The 17,517-nt window shown below is 47.8% G+C and overlaps 1 protein-coding gene across 5 annotated transcripts in view; it reads right to left on the reverse strand.

Annotated features, from left to right (window-relative positions):
• The window catches only part of LOC144174232 (adenylate cyclase type 8-like), a 485,526-nt gene that overhangs the window by 17,814 nt on the left and 450,195 nt on the right, over nt 1-17,517 (reverse strand). For all 5 annotated transcript variants that reach the window (XM_077702792.1, XM_077702793.1, XM_077702795.1 and 2 more), the window contains exons 9-11: nt 7,938-8,096; nt 6,308-6,458; nt 680-862 (exon numbers count right to left, since the gene is read on the reverse strand). In XM_077702792.1, the coding sequence (XP_077558918.1) occupies nt 680-862; nt 6,308-6,458; nt 7,938-8,096 (493 nt within the window). The remainder of the gene's footprint in view (nt 1-679; nt 863-6,307; nt 6,459-7,937; nt 8,097-17,517) is intronic.

Consider the following 17,517-nt stretch of genomic DNA (forward strand, 5'->3'; position numbering starts at 1 on the left):
TAATATGATCTAGTTTAGAACAAGTGCACCGAAAATAGAGAAACAGAACCAATGAGAGGTGAAACTTCGTTTAACGGGGAAATTCGTCAGCCACTAAAGTAAACATGGCTTTCTAACAGCGATACCTCAGCTTTAAAATCCAAGACCTCCTTGCGTTCCCATGTTACGACGGTAAGCTACCTTCGTATTAGTAATTGAAAGCGATAGCAATGAACATCGTAAAGTTATAGTTATTAACTTCGAGGTTATTCCTCTGTTATGGCACCTGCCGAGAATCCTGTTAGTCTACAGGAATTAGTACCAATATGTCGTTTACCTCCTGATTAAAAGACGTTATAAAATGGGGCTTAAATTAGAAATAAAGAGATAACAATGAAAGACTTTGGCCAGTAATACTGGAACCTGCAATTTGTTTTCTACAGCCATAGGTCAACTATGAAGCGTCAACAAATAATAAACGCAAGGGACGTTCTGTTCCACACCAGAACTGCGCCTCTTTTTATGCCTATTCATGACACCTCATTCGGCGATACATTCTCTTAGACCCAACCGGCTATTTTTCAATGTAGACAGATCGTTCAAATTTCCATTTCCTACACCTATATCTAGTGCAGTCATTTAAAAGTGTGCTCCGTCACCTCTCTGGCGCTACCGATGACAAGGCGTAACAGCGGCTTACGTTTTTGAAGGGAATCTCGGGCGTCCAGTCGGCAGCGTTGTCGTCGTCGCCGGGGCCCACGGTGCTGTTGGTGCTGGCGCTGGAGCGGTGCTCGCCGCTGCCATTCGCGCCGTTGCTCATAGGAAGACTCACAGTGCTCTGCCGATCCTCGGGGTTGCTCCGCCGTTTCCGCCGCTTATAACCCTGTGTACGCAAAAACGAACTCACCAAAAACGGGCTCCGGAGTGCCTTGAGACCATATTGGCGATTTTGTCGGAGAAAGACAGTTACAGACCTGCCCGCTGGCTGGTACTTTGGATAAAGCGTCGCAGTGATTCCGAACAAGAGTTCTGTAAAAATTTATTTTTTACACCTGGGAGCTATATTCCACGCATATATTTACAGAGATCTTCAAACAAACGGAATGACTTCTTCGGCCGAGATCACTGGCCTCTTCACCTCTCTCATTTAGAGTTTACATTCCTCCTGATTTAGCCGAACGCATAAAATTGGCAGGAACTACCTTCTAACAAAAAATTAAAGTCGTTCCACTCAATTTGAAAGCTGTCGGAAGTGCAGAGCAGTGATTCGCCATACTGAGCTGTAGCGCCGTTATCCGCTCACTACTACCACCCAATGCAATTCGAGTTTTCCGCCCTCGGAGTGCTCGCACGCCCCCTGCCTGTAACTGCGCCAGGAGGAGTTCTGTTCTTTTTGTGTTTGCTTTTCCTCCAGCACGTGCCGGCGTTGCACTGTCTTTTTTTTTTTTTAGTGCGAATGCACTTCTTAAGCGAGCCTGAATCGTCCGCCGCCGTCGTCCGCATAGCAACAGCTGCGGGTGCGCGCGCTCCTCGTCTTCCCTAGCAACGGGGGGAGATGGGCGCGCGCTACTCTCCTCGTCCTCTCTCCGCTCAGTGACTGGGGGTGTTGGGCGCCTCCTCTCCACTTCGGGCGGGAGAGCTCTCGCTCGCGTAGCGAGCGCTCCGCATTCCGACGCGTGAGGGCGCTCGTGTAGCCCTCGCCGTAACGGCGGGCGCTACTCTCCTCCTCCTCTCTCCGCTCAGTGACTGCGGGTGTTGGGCGCCTCCTCTCCACTTCGGGCAGGAGAGCTCTCGCTCGCGTAGCGGGCGCTCCGCATTCCGACGCGTGAGGGCGCTCGTGTAGCGGCCGCGTGGCGCGGGAGGGTATTAGTCGAGCGCGCGCCGTCGTCGAGAGCGGTCGCTGGTCCTGCATCTCGATAACGATGATGGCGGACCGGGCAACGGTACCAGCAATAACGAGTGAAATATCTTTCTTTGTAGTTGTGTGCGTGTGTGTAATCTCTCGACTACTCATTAAGATCACGATATCCACCGTAATCGCGCAATCAACAACCGTGCATTCGCACTTACACACTCTCCCCCTCGGGGAAGTGCGAGGGAATTTTTTTCGCTAAATCCTGACCCATGTTGCCCTACTCCGTCGCAACGGGGTATCTGTACGGATTGATTGGGTTCCCGGCCACGAGACAGCTTGCACGGGTAACCAGGCCGCCCATTCTGCGGCACAGGAGAGCAGTATCACACCTCCGCTGGTTCCCTGCACGCCGACTCCGTCACCGCTCCTCCTTCCCTGCAGTTACTTCGACATAAACGCGACAAGAGGAACCGCTACATCGCTGCCACCCCACAAGGGTACTTAACCGGCATTCCTCCCCTGCCACGAGCCGGTGAGGTATTTCTCAACAAGCTCCTAGCAAATGCAGCTTACACCCCGCAAATAATCCGAAAATGGCTATCACCCAATCTGCCTCTCAAACGTACATTCTGCAACACCCTCACATATGCACACCTCAACCATCTCCTTCGGGATTGCTCCTTCTTCTCGCAACATCGCTCAGACATCATCACATCTTTCCGCGCGCCCACAAGCACCCCAGAAGACTATCATACTATGGAGAAACCTCTACTGCACAAAATAGGGCTGTTTGCTATGAAAAGTGGCCTAGCACGGGCAGTGTAGCTGGGGTCGACTCTGGTCCCTGCAAGCTGCCACGTCCCTGTAAAAGACGCTGCATTCCCCTCCCCTCCTCCCCCTTCCTCTTCCCTAAACCGGCCTTTGGCCCTCCTTACCAATAAAGGTGCTACTACTACTACTACTCGCTTACTATCGTAAAAACCAACACAACGAGCGTTCCTAACGAAATGAACGCGGGCGCTGCCGGTTAATTGCGTACGTTTTGCCTCAAATGTACCTACAGATTCTTTGCGTTAAGCAACGGGGAGATGCATGACAAAAGCCAGCTGTTCGTCAGTTTCGAACGCTTATGACTAAATAAAGCGCTTGGCTTTCGAAGCCTCTGGGTTACGCCACGACGACAGTCGCTACGACGGAATGGAGTGGGTCTGTACTTGCGTCCAGCGAGCGAGCTAAGACGACAAGGGAGCCCCTAAAGTGTTTTGCACTTAAAATAGGCAGGAACTAGCAGGCAGGGTTGGTTTACCATCGTACCCTCAATAATTTAGGGCTGCAATGTGATTTTTGTTTTAGTGTATGAAATTTTTCTTGTGATACGCTACGAACAAACAAAGCCATTGATAATTTTGGCGCATTCACATTGATAATTTTGGGGCAATTTACACGTCTTGTCGTTTCTTTGGTGAAAAATTTCTTTTCTATTGCTTGTATTGCCGACACAAGGTGGCTTCAAGGTACGAAAACCCCGGTGCAACATGTAGAGTCGCCGCCCAATGAAAAAGACAGAGCGAAATGCTGCGACCGCTTCCACGATATGCTGTGAGATACAGCCGCCTCGTTAGAATCTCTGACAAATCCTCGGCCCTGCATTCAGTTTTTGTGTCGCTGCCATGCCCGTCCACGACATACATGCAACACATCATTCATCTTTCCATGTACCCGATTCAAATATTGCTTCTTTGTGGCAGCGTACACTGTCTCGTCGAGATAATCGGCAGCGTGCTTTCTTCTCTTGAGGTGAAATATTTGTTGCAGCCTAATGTTGTACTGAAACCTTTAAAGTATTAAAACAGCCAAGAAGGTTCTGCTGAAATGTGTCAGCTGATCATATTTTTAATTAGAAGGCATCTCGACACCCTTATACGACTCTAGCAGCCAATTGTCTTGTGCTGAATCTGACGGTGCGGCAAGAAACTCCGCACCTAAAGGGGACGTTCTTGATCTACGTCTATACATCATTAGCGCTGCATAGATGACTTACAATTTATGTTACCTCTGGTTCAGCCGCGAAACGTGTTATATACGAAAGCTGGAACTGGCGTGTCTATCACATAGCGGGTCGACCAGAGAGTGTAATAGAGCCAAACCAGACTGTGAATTTGTAAACTAGCACGTTAGAAGGCAAAACCAGTACATTAGAAGGCATTAGAAGGCTCAATAACAAGAAAAGTTGCGTGCAGAGCAACGACATGTTATGGGTGCGTCAACACCTTCACCTTACGTTAAGAAGTCAACAAAAATTTCTAAACTCAGGTGAACTTAAGCTTCCTAACAGCAGTATTTTTTTTCAAAGTAACTCCCGGAGAAACTTACTTCTAAAACCGGCGCTATGCATTAGGCGGCAATGTATATTTCGAGTTTTAAGTGCACGCATTTTAGTCCTTCAGAATTTAGTGAAATAAAGCCACCCTACACAAAGAGCTCACGCTTTCGTTCATTCATCGTAATTAAATTTTGACTGCAAAAAATGTAGAGGGCGTTAATCAGTAAAGTGTATGTTGATCAAAGCATCGTACGTGAGCGAAAACTACAACGCGTAGCTAAAACGTTCCTAGAGCACAAAAATTTGGCTTTGGGGCTATATACTTGTAGTGTACTGCGAAGGTTGAAGAGCGTCAGGGAACAATCTTGTAAACACAAAAAAACGCGTAACCCTCCCGCCTTCTTTTTGGCGCGACTCAGTAAAGAAATTCAACTGCACGATTGTGATATCGCTAGGCATTGCTGGGGGAAGTGCATGAGATTTTCTCGAGGAACGGGTGCCGTTTGTTAGAGGGATCAACAGTGAAATTACGTAGGATGCTCTAGCCGGTTACAGACATCAGTCAAGGCGAAGGCGCAAGCGCAGACCCCATAACTTCGAAAACCAGCCTAGTAATTACTTCTAGTACAAAAAAACAGCATTCTGAAGGACGACTACAAAAAATAAAACGCAGATAGGGATCGAGACGACAGAACAAAAAATAAAATGAAGGCATTGCAGATATAGGATGAAAAAAAAGAGATATGAAGCAGAGTGAAAAGAAGATACAAATACACGGAAAAGAATGCCGCGCTCGAAGTGCATTGGGCCATGCTTAGCCAGTAAGAATATTTTTGTTGCCAGCACACAGAAATCTCGATTTCAGGCACGTGATGAAGCTGAGAATAGCGGCAAAGCTTGCGAAACAAAATGCATTCCCGACACCCGCGTCTGGCTGCACAGAGTTCCGACAAAGTGTAAACGCAGCCCTCTTTCAGCGAATGTTCTCGGCACACTCAGCACTTGTTCGGACGGAGGTGCTCGTGAATGCCAAGCTCGAGCGCGAACCCGAAAAAGAAATATGCCAAGAAAGCGTGCTTTCAGGAAGACAGTTATAGCGGTAACAAGCTCGCGTCGTGAGACTTTGCTAACAAGCACGGAATTCCATGATTGCAGCGGGTTTTGTTTTCCTTTTTTGCTGCATTCCACCTTGTTGACAGCAAGCCTCAGCGACGCAGTTTTGCAACAAAACGCATAAATGCGGCAATGCGGCACTAAGTGAAAGTGAAGGTATCTGCGCTTCTGGCGAGTTCGGAATTCCCTTGGGTGCACTCGGATTTTTTGTAGCTTTCCTATGCCAAAGGTTGTGTGAAAAAAAAAAAAAAAAAATGAACTCCAAAGATTCGCTTGTGGAGTGACGAGACGCTTGTCTGGAAGTTAAAGTAGACTCATTGCTACTTTCGTAAAGGCGGAAAATTCTGCATATTTTACACCTTGTTTGAAAGGCACTTGCAAAAAAATACAGTTAAAGAGATATACAAAAATAGCTGCTTGTTATGTCAAAGGAAGCCAAAGGAAAAGCCCACGAAAAGGCAACAGGATTCAGTGTCACCGACATTGTCGAATGTAAAAGTACCAATTAAGTTCAGGGTTATTAAAGGCAGTCTAAAAAGTAAATTGATCTCCAAGTTGCCAAAAAAGGACTGTAATAGCTGGGTTATTTTCTACATATCCTTAAAGCCCCCATCTCTTCAAAGGATGCTGGGGAGACTATTGAAAAATCCCCCCGCTTTGTGGTGTACTGTTACGTGGGCCCTGAGTGGCCACATAACAGCTTTTCTGCTGAACGGCGTATCCACCTACAGGCGTGCCGTAATGTTGGCGTCACCACGTGGCGTGTGCTTGTAACGTTTCTCTATAGGGTTCGCAACGGTCACCATAGGCTTAATGAATTCGTGGCCGAACCCTAGAAGGTAAACGCATTTTGGACACCGATATGCAATCCCCAGGTTGAGCAGATTCACACAAGGGTCAACGCAAAGCACCAGTGCACAAGCCAAGGCAGTGTGGTCTAATGAATCTCCCAAAAGTATCGGTAGTGTTGAATACCGACGTACCTTCTAACAGATGGTCCCGAACAAATGCTTATAGGTGCTTAAGAGGTACCGTACCTTTTTGTATGTAGACGGCTCCGTGCGCTTGATGAGAAAGGTTTGCACATTGTGCTGCCTGAGGTAGGCGTCCCTAGTTTCTCCGTAGCCAGGTTCTACGGCGTAGGCGTCTCCCAGTGCGTTCAGCGTCGCTTGGGAGACGTGGACGCGGCTGCAACGGTACAACCGCACGCGCTCGCGTTCAGCTTCAAGTTCCCAGATTATTTTATGTTTGCTGCTTAATGCGAAAACTGATAGGTGATGTGAACGCGCTTTGTTACAAAGTCGTGATTTCGAAGTGAAAACTGTACGTAAACAAGGGAGTAGGGGCATATTAAAGAAGCCTGAATACGTGGCGGTGATTTCACATTGCGGTGCGTCTAAGGTCAAACATGACAACTCGCTAAAAAGGTTTTTTTTTTTCTAAATGATACGATAACTTATTGCTTTCCCACTCTAGTCCACCTAGAGCCATTCCCCGCCAAATTTCCTAAAATACCACAGCAGTTCTTGCATAGAATTTCTAAGGCGCTTAAATTCACTAAATATCACAGTTTTGCGAAGTCTCTGTTGGACGATAGTTTTAGGCGTTTTTGGTATTCCGGAATACAACACAAATTAGTTCAGCGTTGCACCCTCTCACAATTTGTCAGTCGTTCTTTAGTGGGCTGACTGGGTTGTGTGCTATATATCCGAATCCGAGGTACGTTAAACATACGTCGTGTTCTGCAACAGTGGACATAACACCAAGTATCTTGGCCATGTAAAGCCAATACTGATATCTTTATAGGCTTGAATCGGTATTACAAATCAATACTTGTATTAGAGTCATTGCACCGTTTACTGTATACGTCTACCTGTATTTCAGCATAAACCAGTCGAAGCGTATACTTTTCATCACATTCAATGTAAATTGATTTTGATGTTCACCAGATACCAACAACGCCCTCTAGTAGGTCAAGTCTTTTAAACGTATAAATATATCTGCCACTACAGCAATATTAATGTCTGAAATATGGCTTTATGTAGTGCCAACAATTGTATGGGGCCACACAAATTCAATCTCTTCGTCGCAACATAAACAGTGATAAATACTGTTGCCTCAGATTGCTCTATACCCGGTTGGAATGCCCAATACTTGCACCTACGTCTAACCTTTTGTTGTTTTTCAGCAAAGCTTCACTAGCCAGTTTAATTATCACTGTGTCCCGCTCTATGTTGGTATTCATTGAAAAGTTTGGATGTCAATTTCTTCACTTGGCAACACTGGAAGCGGCTACAGACATGGCCGATGCGCCACGGACATGGCACTGCTTGTGCCACTCCGCCCACACGCCTGAGAAAAAACACCGGCGTGCAACATCTCTTCCGTCCCAACCAGATTCTAATCGGTGGTGTCAACAGAGGTGTTATTAATCGCACTCAGTTTGAACCCGAGGCATTACTTTGCGTTCGGTGGGGTATACAGTATGGAACGCACAACACAAATGTGCTTCGCCCGGACAAGTACCGTCATCCCCAGAGCCCGACGTAACCAGTGACGGCGCACTCACATGGTTGTCTGCATGCGCGCCTCGCCAGTGAATACAGGCTATAGGTTTCGACAAGTGCTCTAGATGCCCTTCAAATCCACTCGATGATTTCCTCTTACCCAGCGATGCCTCCAGACTCCATGTGGTTGGCCAACGTGACGTCATTCGACCATACGTCGAACTGCCACTTGTGCAGCCCGAGAACTCCGCATAGAACGGAGCCCGTGTGGATGCCAATCCTCATGTTCAGGTCCACACAGGTTGTTTGGCGAACGAATCTGCAATGTAGGACACCCTGAGTCGCCGAAGTGCGCCGCATTCCCAGCTTTCGACGAACTTTAGCGGAAAGCTGAAGCGAAACTGAAGTCAGTCCGTCGGAGAGAACTTTGTTTAAAGGGGCCCTGAAAGGCATTTTGAGCACACTAAATGAACTAGCGCAATCGCTAGATTGGGTCGCCAACGTCACCTGTGCCAAGTATTACTCTTTCACGCGCAGCGGAAAGCTCACACTTTTGTTGCAAAGTTTGTCGCTTTTTTCTCACCCTTTCCTTCGTGTTTTTGGACGCCGCCATCTTCACATGTCTACATCATCGATTCCCAGATGTTCGTCATGAGCTAGACATCCTGCTATTGGGCGGCTTTTTCACGCACTTCCGGCAAAGCGATGAGTCGTCTGCTCAGCGTCGGCTCGCCGGCTGATCTGCCAGCGGAGTGCCGGAGTGCTTTGACATTTTACGACAAACGAAACAAGTGTAAACAAACGCTTAACCGTTTGTATTGAATGCAACACAGCCATAACACGACGTGGATTTTATCTTACGTGAGTACGTACCATAAAGAAAGTCCCGTGGCACTTCTTTGGTGCAATCGCAGAGAACGCCCTGAGCCGAATGCCCGGGTTTGACGCGTACATTTTATTCAACTTCAAAACAATCCAGAGATGCGTTTCGAACGAACGCAACGTCACAACATGCGTTGCAAGATGAGTTGCCTCCTCCTGCCCGTCGTCAATTCGGCACTCACCTCACACCCGGTTTGCGGGGACGAGCAGCAAGTCACAACTCTGGCGCGCAAGCGAGAAGGCTTTTAGCTAGGCACACTGCACATACCCCATGCGAGGTTGAGTGGTACGTCGTTCGAGAAAGATAATCCAGACCATGGGAAGCACTATCCACCCGCAGAAGTACAATGTCGCATTTCATCGCGAAACGAACGCGTCCACAACACACAGGAGGCGATGCACACACACACACACAGCTTCGGTCGCTGCATTGGCTTAGCTGCAAGCTTCGTTCGGACAATCAGCGATGCTACGACGATACAGAGCTGCGTGAGGACGACGTGCTAACCACTTCACGTATTTAAAAACACAGGGGCAAAGAACTAGGTTCATCGGAAGCAAAAAATCTTTCCTCCATTATAGTGCCTGAAATATACTGGCTAGTGTGCCGAGGGCGGGCTCCAGGCGGGCGCCGGGAGCGATGTACGCGGCCATCTGCCGCTTGGGGCGCTGCCGTGCGGGAGTGTGCGCGTTCATCCGGCCCGAGCAGATCGCGCGGTTACCTCCGAGCTGCGTAGCAGACGGCAGCGGCAGAACTTTCCATTCCCGCTTGCGACGAAAGCGAGCGAAAGCGACGGGAATTCTGTCGCGCAACCAAAATTTGTCCCGACCATTCGACAAAAACGATCGTCGCGCGACAAAGCGACGGAATTCCTGCCGCTCTCACTCGCTTTCGTCGCAAGTGCGAACGGGCCTTTATGCGCAATCTCCGCCCCACATAAAACAAGCTCTTGCTTGTCGCCTGAGGATACGGTTGATATCTGACGACGTTACACTGTGCTTGCCAGTGTACTTAAACGATGTCACTAGGTTTGAAACGTACGCGCTCGGCGTGCAGCTTTGTAAACGCAAGCGGTTTCACATACGCACGCTATTTTGCTGCTAATAGAGTTTTAGTACAGCGTTTGTGGCCTTTGCATACGCTAAACGCTAAATTTTTGCGTCCCGCTACGTGACACCGCGATGGGAGTTTTAGTAGAGCGTCTCATCAGTTTTGCGTAGCGACACACTAATGCATACGGCGCCATCTGTTAAATGTTTTCCGAAATGTCTCGCCGGCTGATCTGCTAGCGGAGTGCCGGAGTGTTTGGACATTTTACGACTATCCAAACAAGTGCAAACAAACGCTTTCCCGTCAGTGTTGAATGCAACACATGGGTGCAGCTTGTCAGAACACGGGTTCTCGCTGATCGAGTGCAGCGTTGGTTTGCTCTTCGCCTTCACGTTCATCGCCGCTGATAAAGCGATCCGATCCGGCGCGTTTTGTGCACGGGTTCTGTGTCGGTTGAAAATGTCTTTTTTCACATGCCGCCGGTAGTAGGAATTACAACCACCGCAAAATAACACCCGGCACCAGCGGGGCCACATCTGAGACCGCGCTTTTTGGATAAACAGTGCGCGGTGCACCAAAGGGAACGAGCGCACGATTCTCCCCACGCGGCTGCGAGTTCGCCGCCGATACCAACTGCAGCTACGTAAACCGCGAAAGGGCAAGGCCAGCCCGCACACATGCGGCCAGGTCATTCGTTCGCTTTTCCAGCCTGTGTCCATGGTGTCTACAGAGATGAAAAAGCCGAAAGAGCTGGCCCGTAGCAGACGGCAGTCTGTGGGAGCGCAATAGCGGAAGTACGTCACCGCTGAGGAGCGGAGCATGATGGGAGGGGAGGCCAACAGCGAAGAAACAGTTGAAAGGAGGAGGAAATACGGCGCGAGGATAATTCGCGGTTTTTGATTTACGATTTCTCAGCTAATACTCATCGCTTTAACAAAATTCTTGCAGGAGGAGATTGCTAATACATTGCTTTATTTGGTTACATGTACATCCATGCATCGGCGGAAGGCATTTCAGGACCCCTTTAAGCGAAACTTTGTAGTGCTGTATTCGTTTTTAATTTCTGTATAGTTTCTTTCAACAATTAGGAAAAGTTACCGTTTGCTGACGCTGTTATTTAAGTATTGACCGTAGCTAATTTCTGTCAATTTTCCTCTCATTTCTTACGGACATGTACCAGTTTACTGCAATATATGCATGAAATTGTAAATAACAATCACTAATACATAAAGCTCGTGTTTTATCAGAACTAGTATTTTTATTTTAGGGAACAAATATACAGTCGTAAACTGACATAGAGGGCAGCTCCCCACTACATCTAATGTTATATCGGATGCCTGTTTTAAATGCACTAGAATTCAAAGAAACTGAAACTGATATTACCGCAGATCATTTAAGCCTCAGAAACTTCAATCATTTATTGCTTCACCATTATCATTTGCGGAACAACGCATTATACAAGATACATTAGGTACGGGCTCTAATTGGGGCCTTAATTACACAGCCGAATTTACACGAGACAGTTGTACGTAACCGCCGCGAACGCACTGAGACGTAAAGTGGCGTCCTGTTCGTTAAGGTCGGCTGGCTTGCCTCATACGCTCCCGCACAGTTGACAACACCTACATAGATGGCATCGAGTCCACGTCGATGATACCGAGGGTAAGGCTAGCAAATATATCAGCGTATACGTTCTGGCACCAAGTGCTTTATTTCTGCGACAGACATCCACTGCTTCAGAGCGACAATGAAGGGTCAGCATACGCCAACACCATAGAAAGGAAAAGTGCCATGAAGGTGTTAGCTGTTTTATATTCAGATGCAACTTGAAAAAGTAGCTTTGTAAGTTTCCAGCCCCTTTGACCTGCAGATATGCCGTTTAAATATAAGATACGAATGCTCCGAATTGATCAAGGTTTCACCGGAGGTGACCCTTTAGTGTCTCTACGTGGTCACACAAGCGTTCCAGGCTGTACACATGACTGTGTCAAGTTACTGATATCATATTCTTTCACCTTTAACACTGAATACTTTACATGGCTCTGAAGCGGGGTCACAAAAACAGGCCTTATGTTTCTTCCCCGTGGGTAACTTTGAAGCCCCAGGCACTTCTTCAGCTCCAAACCTACTTAGGGCTAGGAAAATGCCGCCTGGTTTATAATTACGCGGATCTACCCAAAAGCCCAGAACACCTTAAATTCATTACGAACAGAACTATTCAAAAGCTGGACTCACCATGAGATGCCCTCACATCAACAGGATATTTTTTCCCTCCCAATACCGCAATGGAAACGAATTCTGTCAGTCTCATTGCCTGAAGCAAGCGCGTTTACCAGTGCTATTGGGTCGATGGCTGAATTTCAGAGTTTCAGACCGCGACACAGACCCTTCAGATATATTTATTTATAATATTTATTGAGGTATCAATCGCTTCAGAAGGACTCGCAATCGTCAGTCATTTGTTTTCGTTACGTTCTCATTTCCTTAATGTAGCCTATTACGCGGGAGCAGCAAGCAGGGCGCATGGGGGTGCTGAAAATCAATATTACTATAAAGAAGGTACGAGGTCAACATGGGGGCAATTTAGCATATGCACTGGCAACAGGAAATACCGCTCAAACTAATCCAATCGCCGGCGCGTTGATTGAGGGCCAGCCGCTGTATCCTTCCCCCGAGGCGTCCGTGTAGGCCCAAAGCCGGGGTCTTAACGGAAGGGATAAAGCTGAAACCAATGGCGCTTCGATTTCGGGAATTCGCAAGGCCGTCTAGCCTACGCCAGAAGAAGCGGGAAAGTAAACACTGAGCAAGCAAACCCCCCTGGCAGTAAAGCCACGGTAGGCGAGGCGCGAACGGGCGCGAAGGAAATGAAAGCGGAGAGTGATAGGGGAATCGATAGGCGGCCGAGATTAGGTCAGGGTTGGCGCGACCAGACGTCCCAGAGTTGGCCTTTTATCTCGCGAATTATTCGTTCCGCGCTGAGGGCCATCAGCTGTGACCAGAGGCAATAGGAAAACGGCGCCCTCACGTTTGTTCCGCTACGCAAAGCCCGCATCCGCTGAAGAAACGCCCCCGCACGCCGCTCTACTCGGGTGTGCGGCATTTGCTTCCCTTCTCGGCGGGCTTTCTTATTGCTTTGTTGCAACCAGAAAAGTAGTGGCGATGTTGGCGACAATGAAGAAGAAAGTTGGGGATTTATTTGTCCGTTAGTTGCGATAAACAATTCTACGAAGCTACATTCCCGTAGGATAAGAAGGAAAATATACTGCGTCAATTACGAAGGATCCCGGAGAGCGGTAAAAAGCTGGATTGAAAGGAGAGTCTGGAACTTAAATTGCGCGAGACTTCTCGGGCGGGGCGAGAGCTTTCCTTTTATGCAATAGAGAGTGTGGCTGATTTGGTGTGGCTCTTACTTTTGTCGAGTGCTGCGGGTGAGATAATGCCGAGAATTGAGAAGGAGAGCCCGTCATAGTAAGTCTCTGAAGTCAGCCTAGTACGCACGCTCTTCCTGCGAGACAGTTCTCCAGGAAAATTTAGCTTTTTGCTTGCCGGTAACTCAGCCTCTGCGTTTAATAGCTAGAATTATCCCAGAAGATAAAGGAAAGCACCAAAAGAAAAACTGCAGTTACTTACAGTTCTCTTGCGAAGGACACCAAGAATATTTGAGCGGTGTAGACGAGACGCTTTTAGCAAGAACAGTCGAAAGAGGAAGACTACTCAGGGCGCCTGAACCTTTTTACTTGTTTTGCCGCACTCCTGGCGTGTTTAAGGGTGTATAAAGCGCCCACACGTTGTCATCGAATGCGCCAACCTGATAGAGTACAGCCATCCATCGTCTTTAACAGGGAACTGTGCTTTCAAGGTGGCTTCTTCGTGCGCAGCGTAGCGGCAGCGCTGTAGACGAATACATATAAATGGGTTGCCCGCAAAATTATGCAAGAAAGGCGTCACGGCATCCGACCGGTCTATTTTATCCTGCCGCCTTTTTAAGCGCATTATCATCGCATAAATCCTTCTTACACTGTCATTTTAGCGTGGCGGTTTTCAATTTCGCGATTTTACTGCGTTTGCGTGGACGACGGCCTGTAAACGTCACTGTAAAACGCAATTACTTATAGCTCGCTATTAGGGCGAGCCATAGGGGATTGCGTGACAGTTCGTTTTCCTTTGCTTCAACAATTCTACTTTCAACGTCCTAGTTTCATTTGCGGTGAAAACCGTAAAGGCTTCCTTTTAAAGTAATCAGAGCAACATAGTCATTCGTCGGCTGTGTGGCGGGTTCCCGCCGCGTGATGCAGGAAGCATGTGGCGCACAATCACTCAAATTTTCGGCATTCACGTTCGCGCTTCCTTTCACTCGAAAAATTAGGGAAGCTCACACCAACGCGTAAGGTTCGAAGGTAGCAAAGCTATACTACGCGACCTTCACGGCCATTACGACAGTTTAAGTCCACGATTGCAGCCATTTTGCTTCTTCTTCGCTGCCGCAACGACCTTCACTCTATCTTTGTTGCTATAACGTCGTAGGAGAAAATCGAAGAACAAGAATGAACGAACGAAAGGTAAGCGCACACTTAAACTAGGCGCCCGCAGGTGGAATGTGAGGCCTATCACGTGTTCTGTGTCGAGCAGTTGGCGCTATTCCTCTTGCCAGTGTCACAGCCGAGTGAGCAAGCCGCTTATCTCCCGGGTACTAACTCACGGCCGTAGCCGAGTGGGTAAGACGACGTTCTCTGACTTCGTTGATCTACCAGACATAGGTAGGAATACTGCCGGGGCCGGTGACCTCTATTCTTTATGCCGTTATACTGAGCGTTGTGAAACGCCGGAATCAACAAATTGCTAAAGAGCTTAGTTGTTTAAAAAGCAATGGTTACCAGGATATCACTACAGCGGCATCGCTCCTACAATCTAGCTTTCTTCGGCTTTTATTGAAAATCAACAGTGCATGTTATTCCCATTGTCCCTGAGCTGACCCTCTTGAAGGGGGGGGCGTCTTGTTGTTCACACTTGAAATCTCATACCAAGCTTTCTCGCTCGAAACTCCGACCTCTCAGGAACCTAGCAAAACCAATTCAGGAAATTGATATTTGACATAAAGCAACAAGTCAACGTGAAGAAACACTGCAAGAAGTTTCCAGGATTCTGAATATTTTGTGTGTAGTTCACTGTCACATCTTACTCCCCATGCATTTCTATGGGATAGCTTCCATAGCTCAGGAACCTAGTGGCGCAACGTGCGAGACTTGAAACTGTGCACAAAGCAAGTTTTCACCCCCCAATATTAGCTGCGCAAAAGAACTTTACATTTCGTTAAATAACTACAGAGTAATCACTGTTAAAAACTGCCGTGAGCGGGAAAGCTGCACATGTTTTAAGTTGTACTTAGTGAGTGTCTGGTCGTTAATTTGGCGTCCTTTAAATAAACAATTTTATAAATAACGGCGCGATCTCCTAAATTCCAATCCCGTTCCCACTTGAGGATGCGAGCATCAAGAGCGGGTGGTGCGACTGGAGCGACCACCGTAGAAGGTCTCACACTTACTGACAAGTCACGTCACGGGCGACGGCAGCAACGTTTCTTTTTTTTTTTGTTTTTTTTTTTGCGTAGGCTTTTTTATAGGACGCTCCTCAGAAATCTGTCTATCTGTCCGTCCCTCTGTCCCTGACACCTTTCCACGGTGCGTGGCACGGTACGTTTCATAGGTGTACTATTATGAGCAATATGAAAGGGAACACAGGAACGCGTAGAAAACACCGTAGACAAAAACGCGTAGAAAACACCGTAGAACGCGTAGATATGAGTGATACGCAGCGGCCGCCGTCGGAAACAAAGTGGAAAGGGGGACGCTGTTCTAACAACTGTTCCCATTCCCGCCGAGCGTCTTATCGGCTGTCCGACAATACCATATTATCGGTGAGAGAGAGAGAGAGAAAGAGAGAGAGAGAGAAAATAACTTTAATGAAAACCAGCGATGTTAGCCGAGCCGTCGGGCTGGCTTGCTACGCTAGATGAAAGAAAAACAAAACGAAAAAAAAGAGAGAAAAAAAATGTGAAAACGAAATGATGTCATTTGATGCGGCCAAAATTTTCAATCACAAAACTCTGTCCAGTTCTGTGCACCGATATTATCGGTGAAATGACTCAAGCTGCGGCTTTGTAGAAATGCCAGCGTGGTGGGAGTGCCAAGTGGAAGAGCGCCCTCCTTTCTCCGTTCGTTTTTCACAGCGCCGTCCGCGTATCGCTCCGAGTCTGTTTCGAGGCTGTTTGCCACGCGTTCCTGTGTTCCCTTTCATATTGCTCATAATAGTGCATTAGCCATATGAAATATTGAATGAAATGGCCCCGGCCATTTCATTATCAAAATTCTGAATATGAAATAAAAGGCTCTTCATAAATGCCGCAAAGAAATGAAATGCGTCGAGGCGTGCGTGAGGAAATGAGGCCCTGAGACGTACTGACGTACTGGGACGTACTGGTACTGTCGTGATATAGCACAACTCGCACTAAGAACTTTCGACAAAATTCCTGCTCTCTTGTTGCCGTTTTTCAATCACAACGAGACTGCACAGCAGCTTCAATTTAAACTCTGCGTATCTTCACGTATTTCTCGAGAGGACACGACCGCTTTCGGCTCGCGGGCACCTTTTTCTCGGCTACGGGCGCTTTCCGATGCATATACAGTCGAACACGGATATATCGAACACGGCTATATCGAATTATTGTCTATATCGAACTCATAAATTATCCCCTTGAAAATTCTGTGTAAAAGTATAGGAATTCGTACGTTTATATCGAACCGTATTTTTCCCAACATTGCGTATATCGAACGCCGCGCGAGTTGGAAGGTGCTCTTCGGCGGTCTTTGCACCCCCGATTGAGGTTGAGAGTATGCGGAGGAATGCGCGCGGGCATGGCAAACAACGGCTTGCGGAACTAATCCCCCCTACCGGAACGAATTTGTGCTTGCCCAGTCGGGCCCCGCTACCGGCCGCCGTAGCGTTACCGGACGGAGCCTGGTATGCTAAATCTCTCTAGGCACACAAGCCCGAACGTTCGAAAAATGTGACAATGCCAGGTAGGGATGCCCTAGCGTCACTAAATAAGCTACGCTTATTAGTGACGCTAGGATGCCCCGACTGCGCACGTCCTTTTCTTGTTTTGTTTTGTTTTGCGGCTGCGTACGTTCCCCGGCTTGCCGAAAAAGGTTTTTTTTTTTTTTTCTCTCTCTCTGGGTCTGTCTTCCCCCGATGTCGTTTCGGGAAAGGGAAGAGGGAACGAAGGCGCTGGCGGCCTCCTTCTTTTGCATTTTGCTGCTGTTGCTGCTGTTTGGCGAGTTGTCCCGCACCTTTCGGAGATCACTGTTTCTCTCGGAGATGACCATCGAGAGCGCTTTGTTGGAGTTCGTTCAGAGAGCCTTGGAATTGTTACCTTCAAAGTTCTTGTGGTACGTGCGCACTGTTATTTTGCGTGCGTGTTGTGCATTGTGTGCGAACGCGCAGCGTACTGCTGGAATTTTCAAGTTGTGCAGCCTCGAGAAGATCGAGACCAGCGTCTTTAATTTCATTTCCGGGGCGAAGAAGCAGGCCAAGATCAGCGATTTTTTTTTCCACGGAAATAAAGTGTCCTGTTGCGTCGTGAGTGCGGAATTAGTTGTCATTCTTGAATGCGACGATCGGTAAGTGATCGTCCGCTATAGGTGATGTCTCAGAGCCCATATTTTTTATATCGAATTTTTCGTATATCGAACTATTTCGCGATCCCCTTGGAGTTCGATATATCCGTGTTCGACTGTACTAGTCATCGAGA

The sequence above is a fragment of the Haemaphysalis longicornis genome, unplaced genomic scaffold (genome assembly GCF_048455015.1).
Source record: "Haemaphysalis longicornis isolate Haplotype H1 unplaced genomic scaffold, Haemaphysalis longicornis Haplotype H1 scaffold_3, whole genome shotgun sequence".
NCBI lineage: Eukaryota > Metazoa > Arthropoda > Arachnida > Ixodida > Ixodidae > Haemaphysalis > Haemaphysalis longicornis.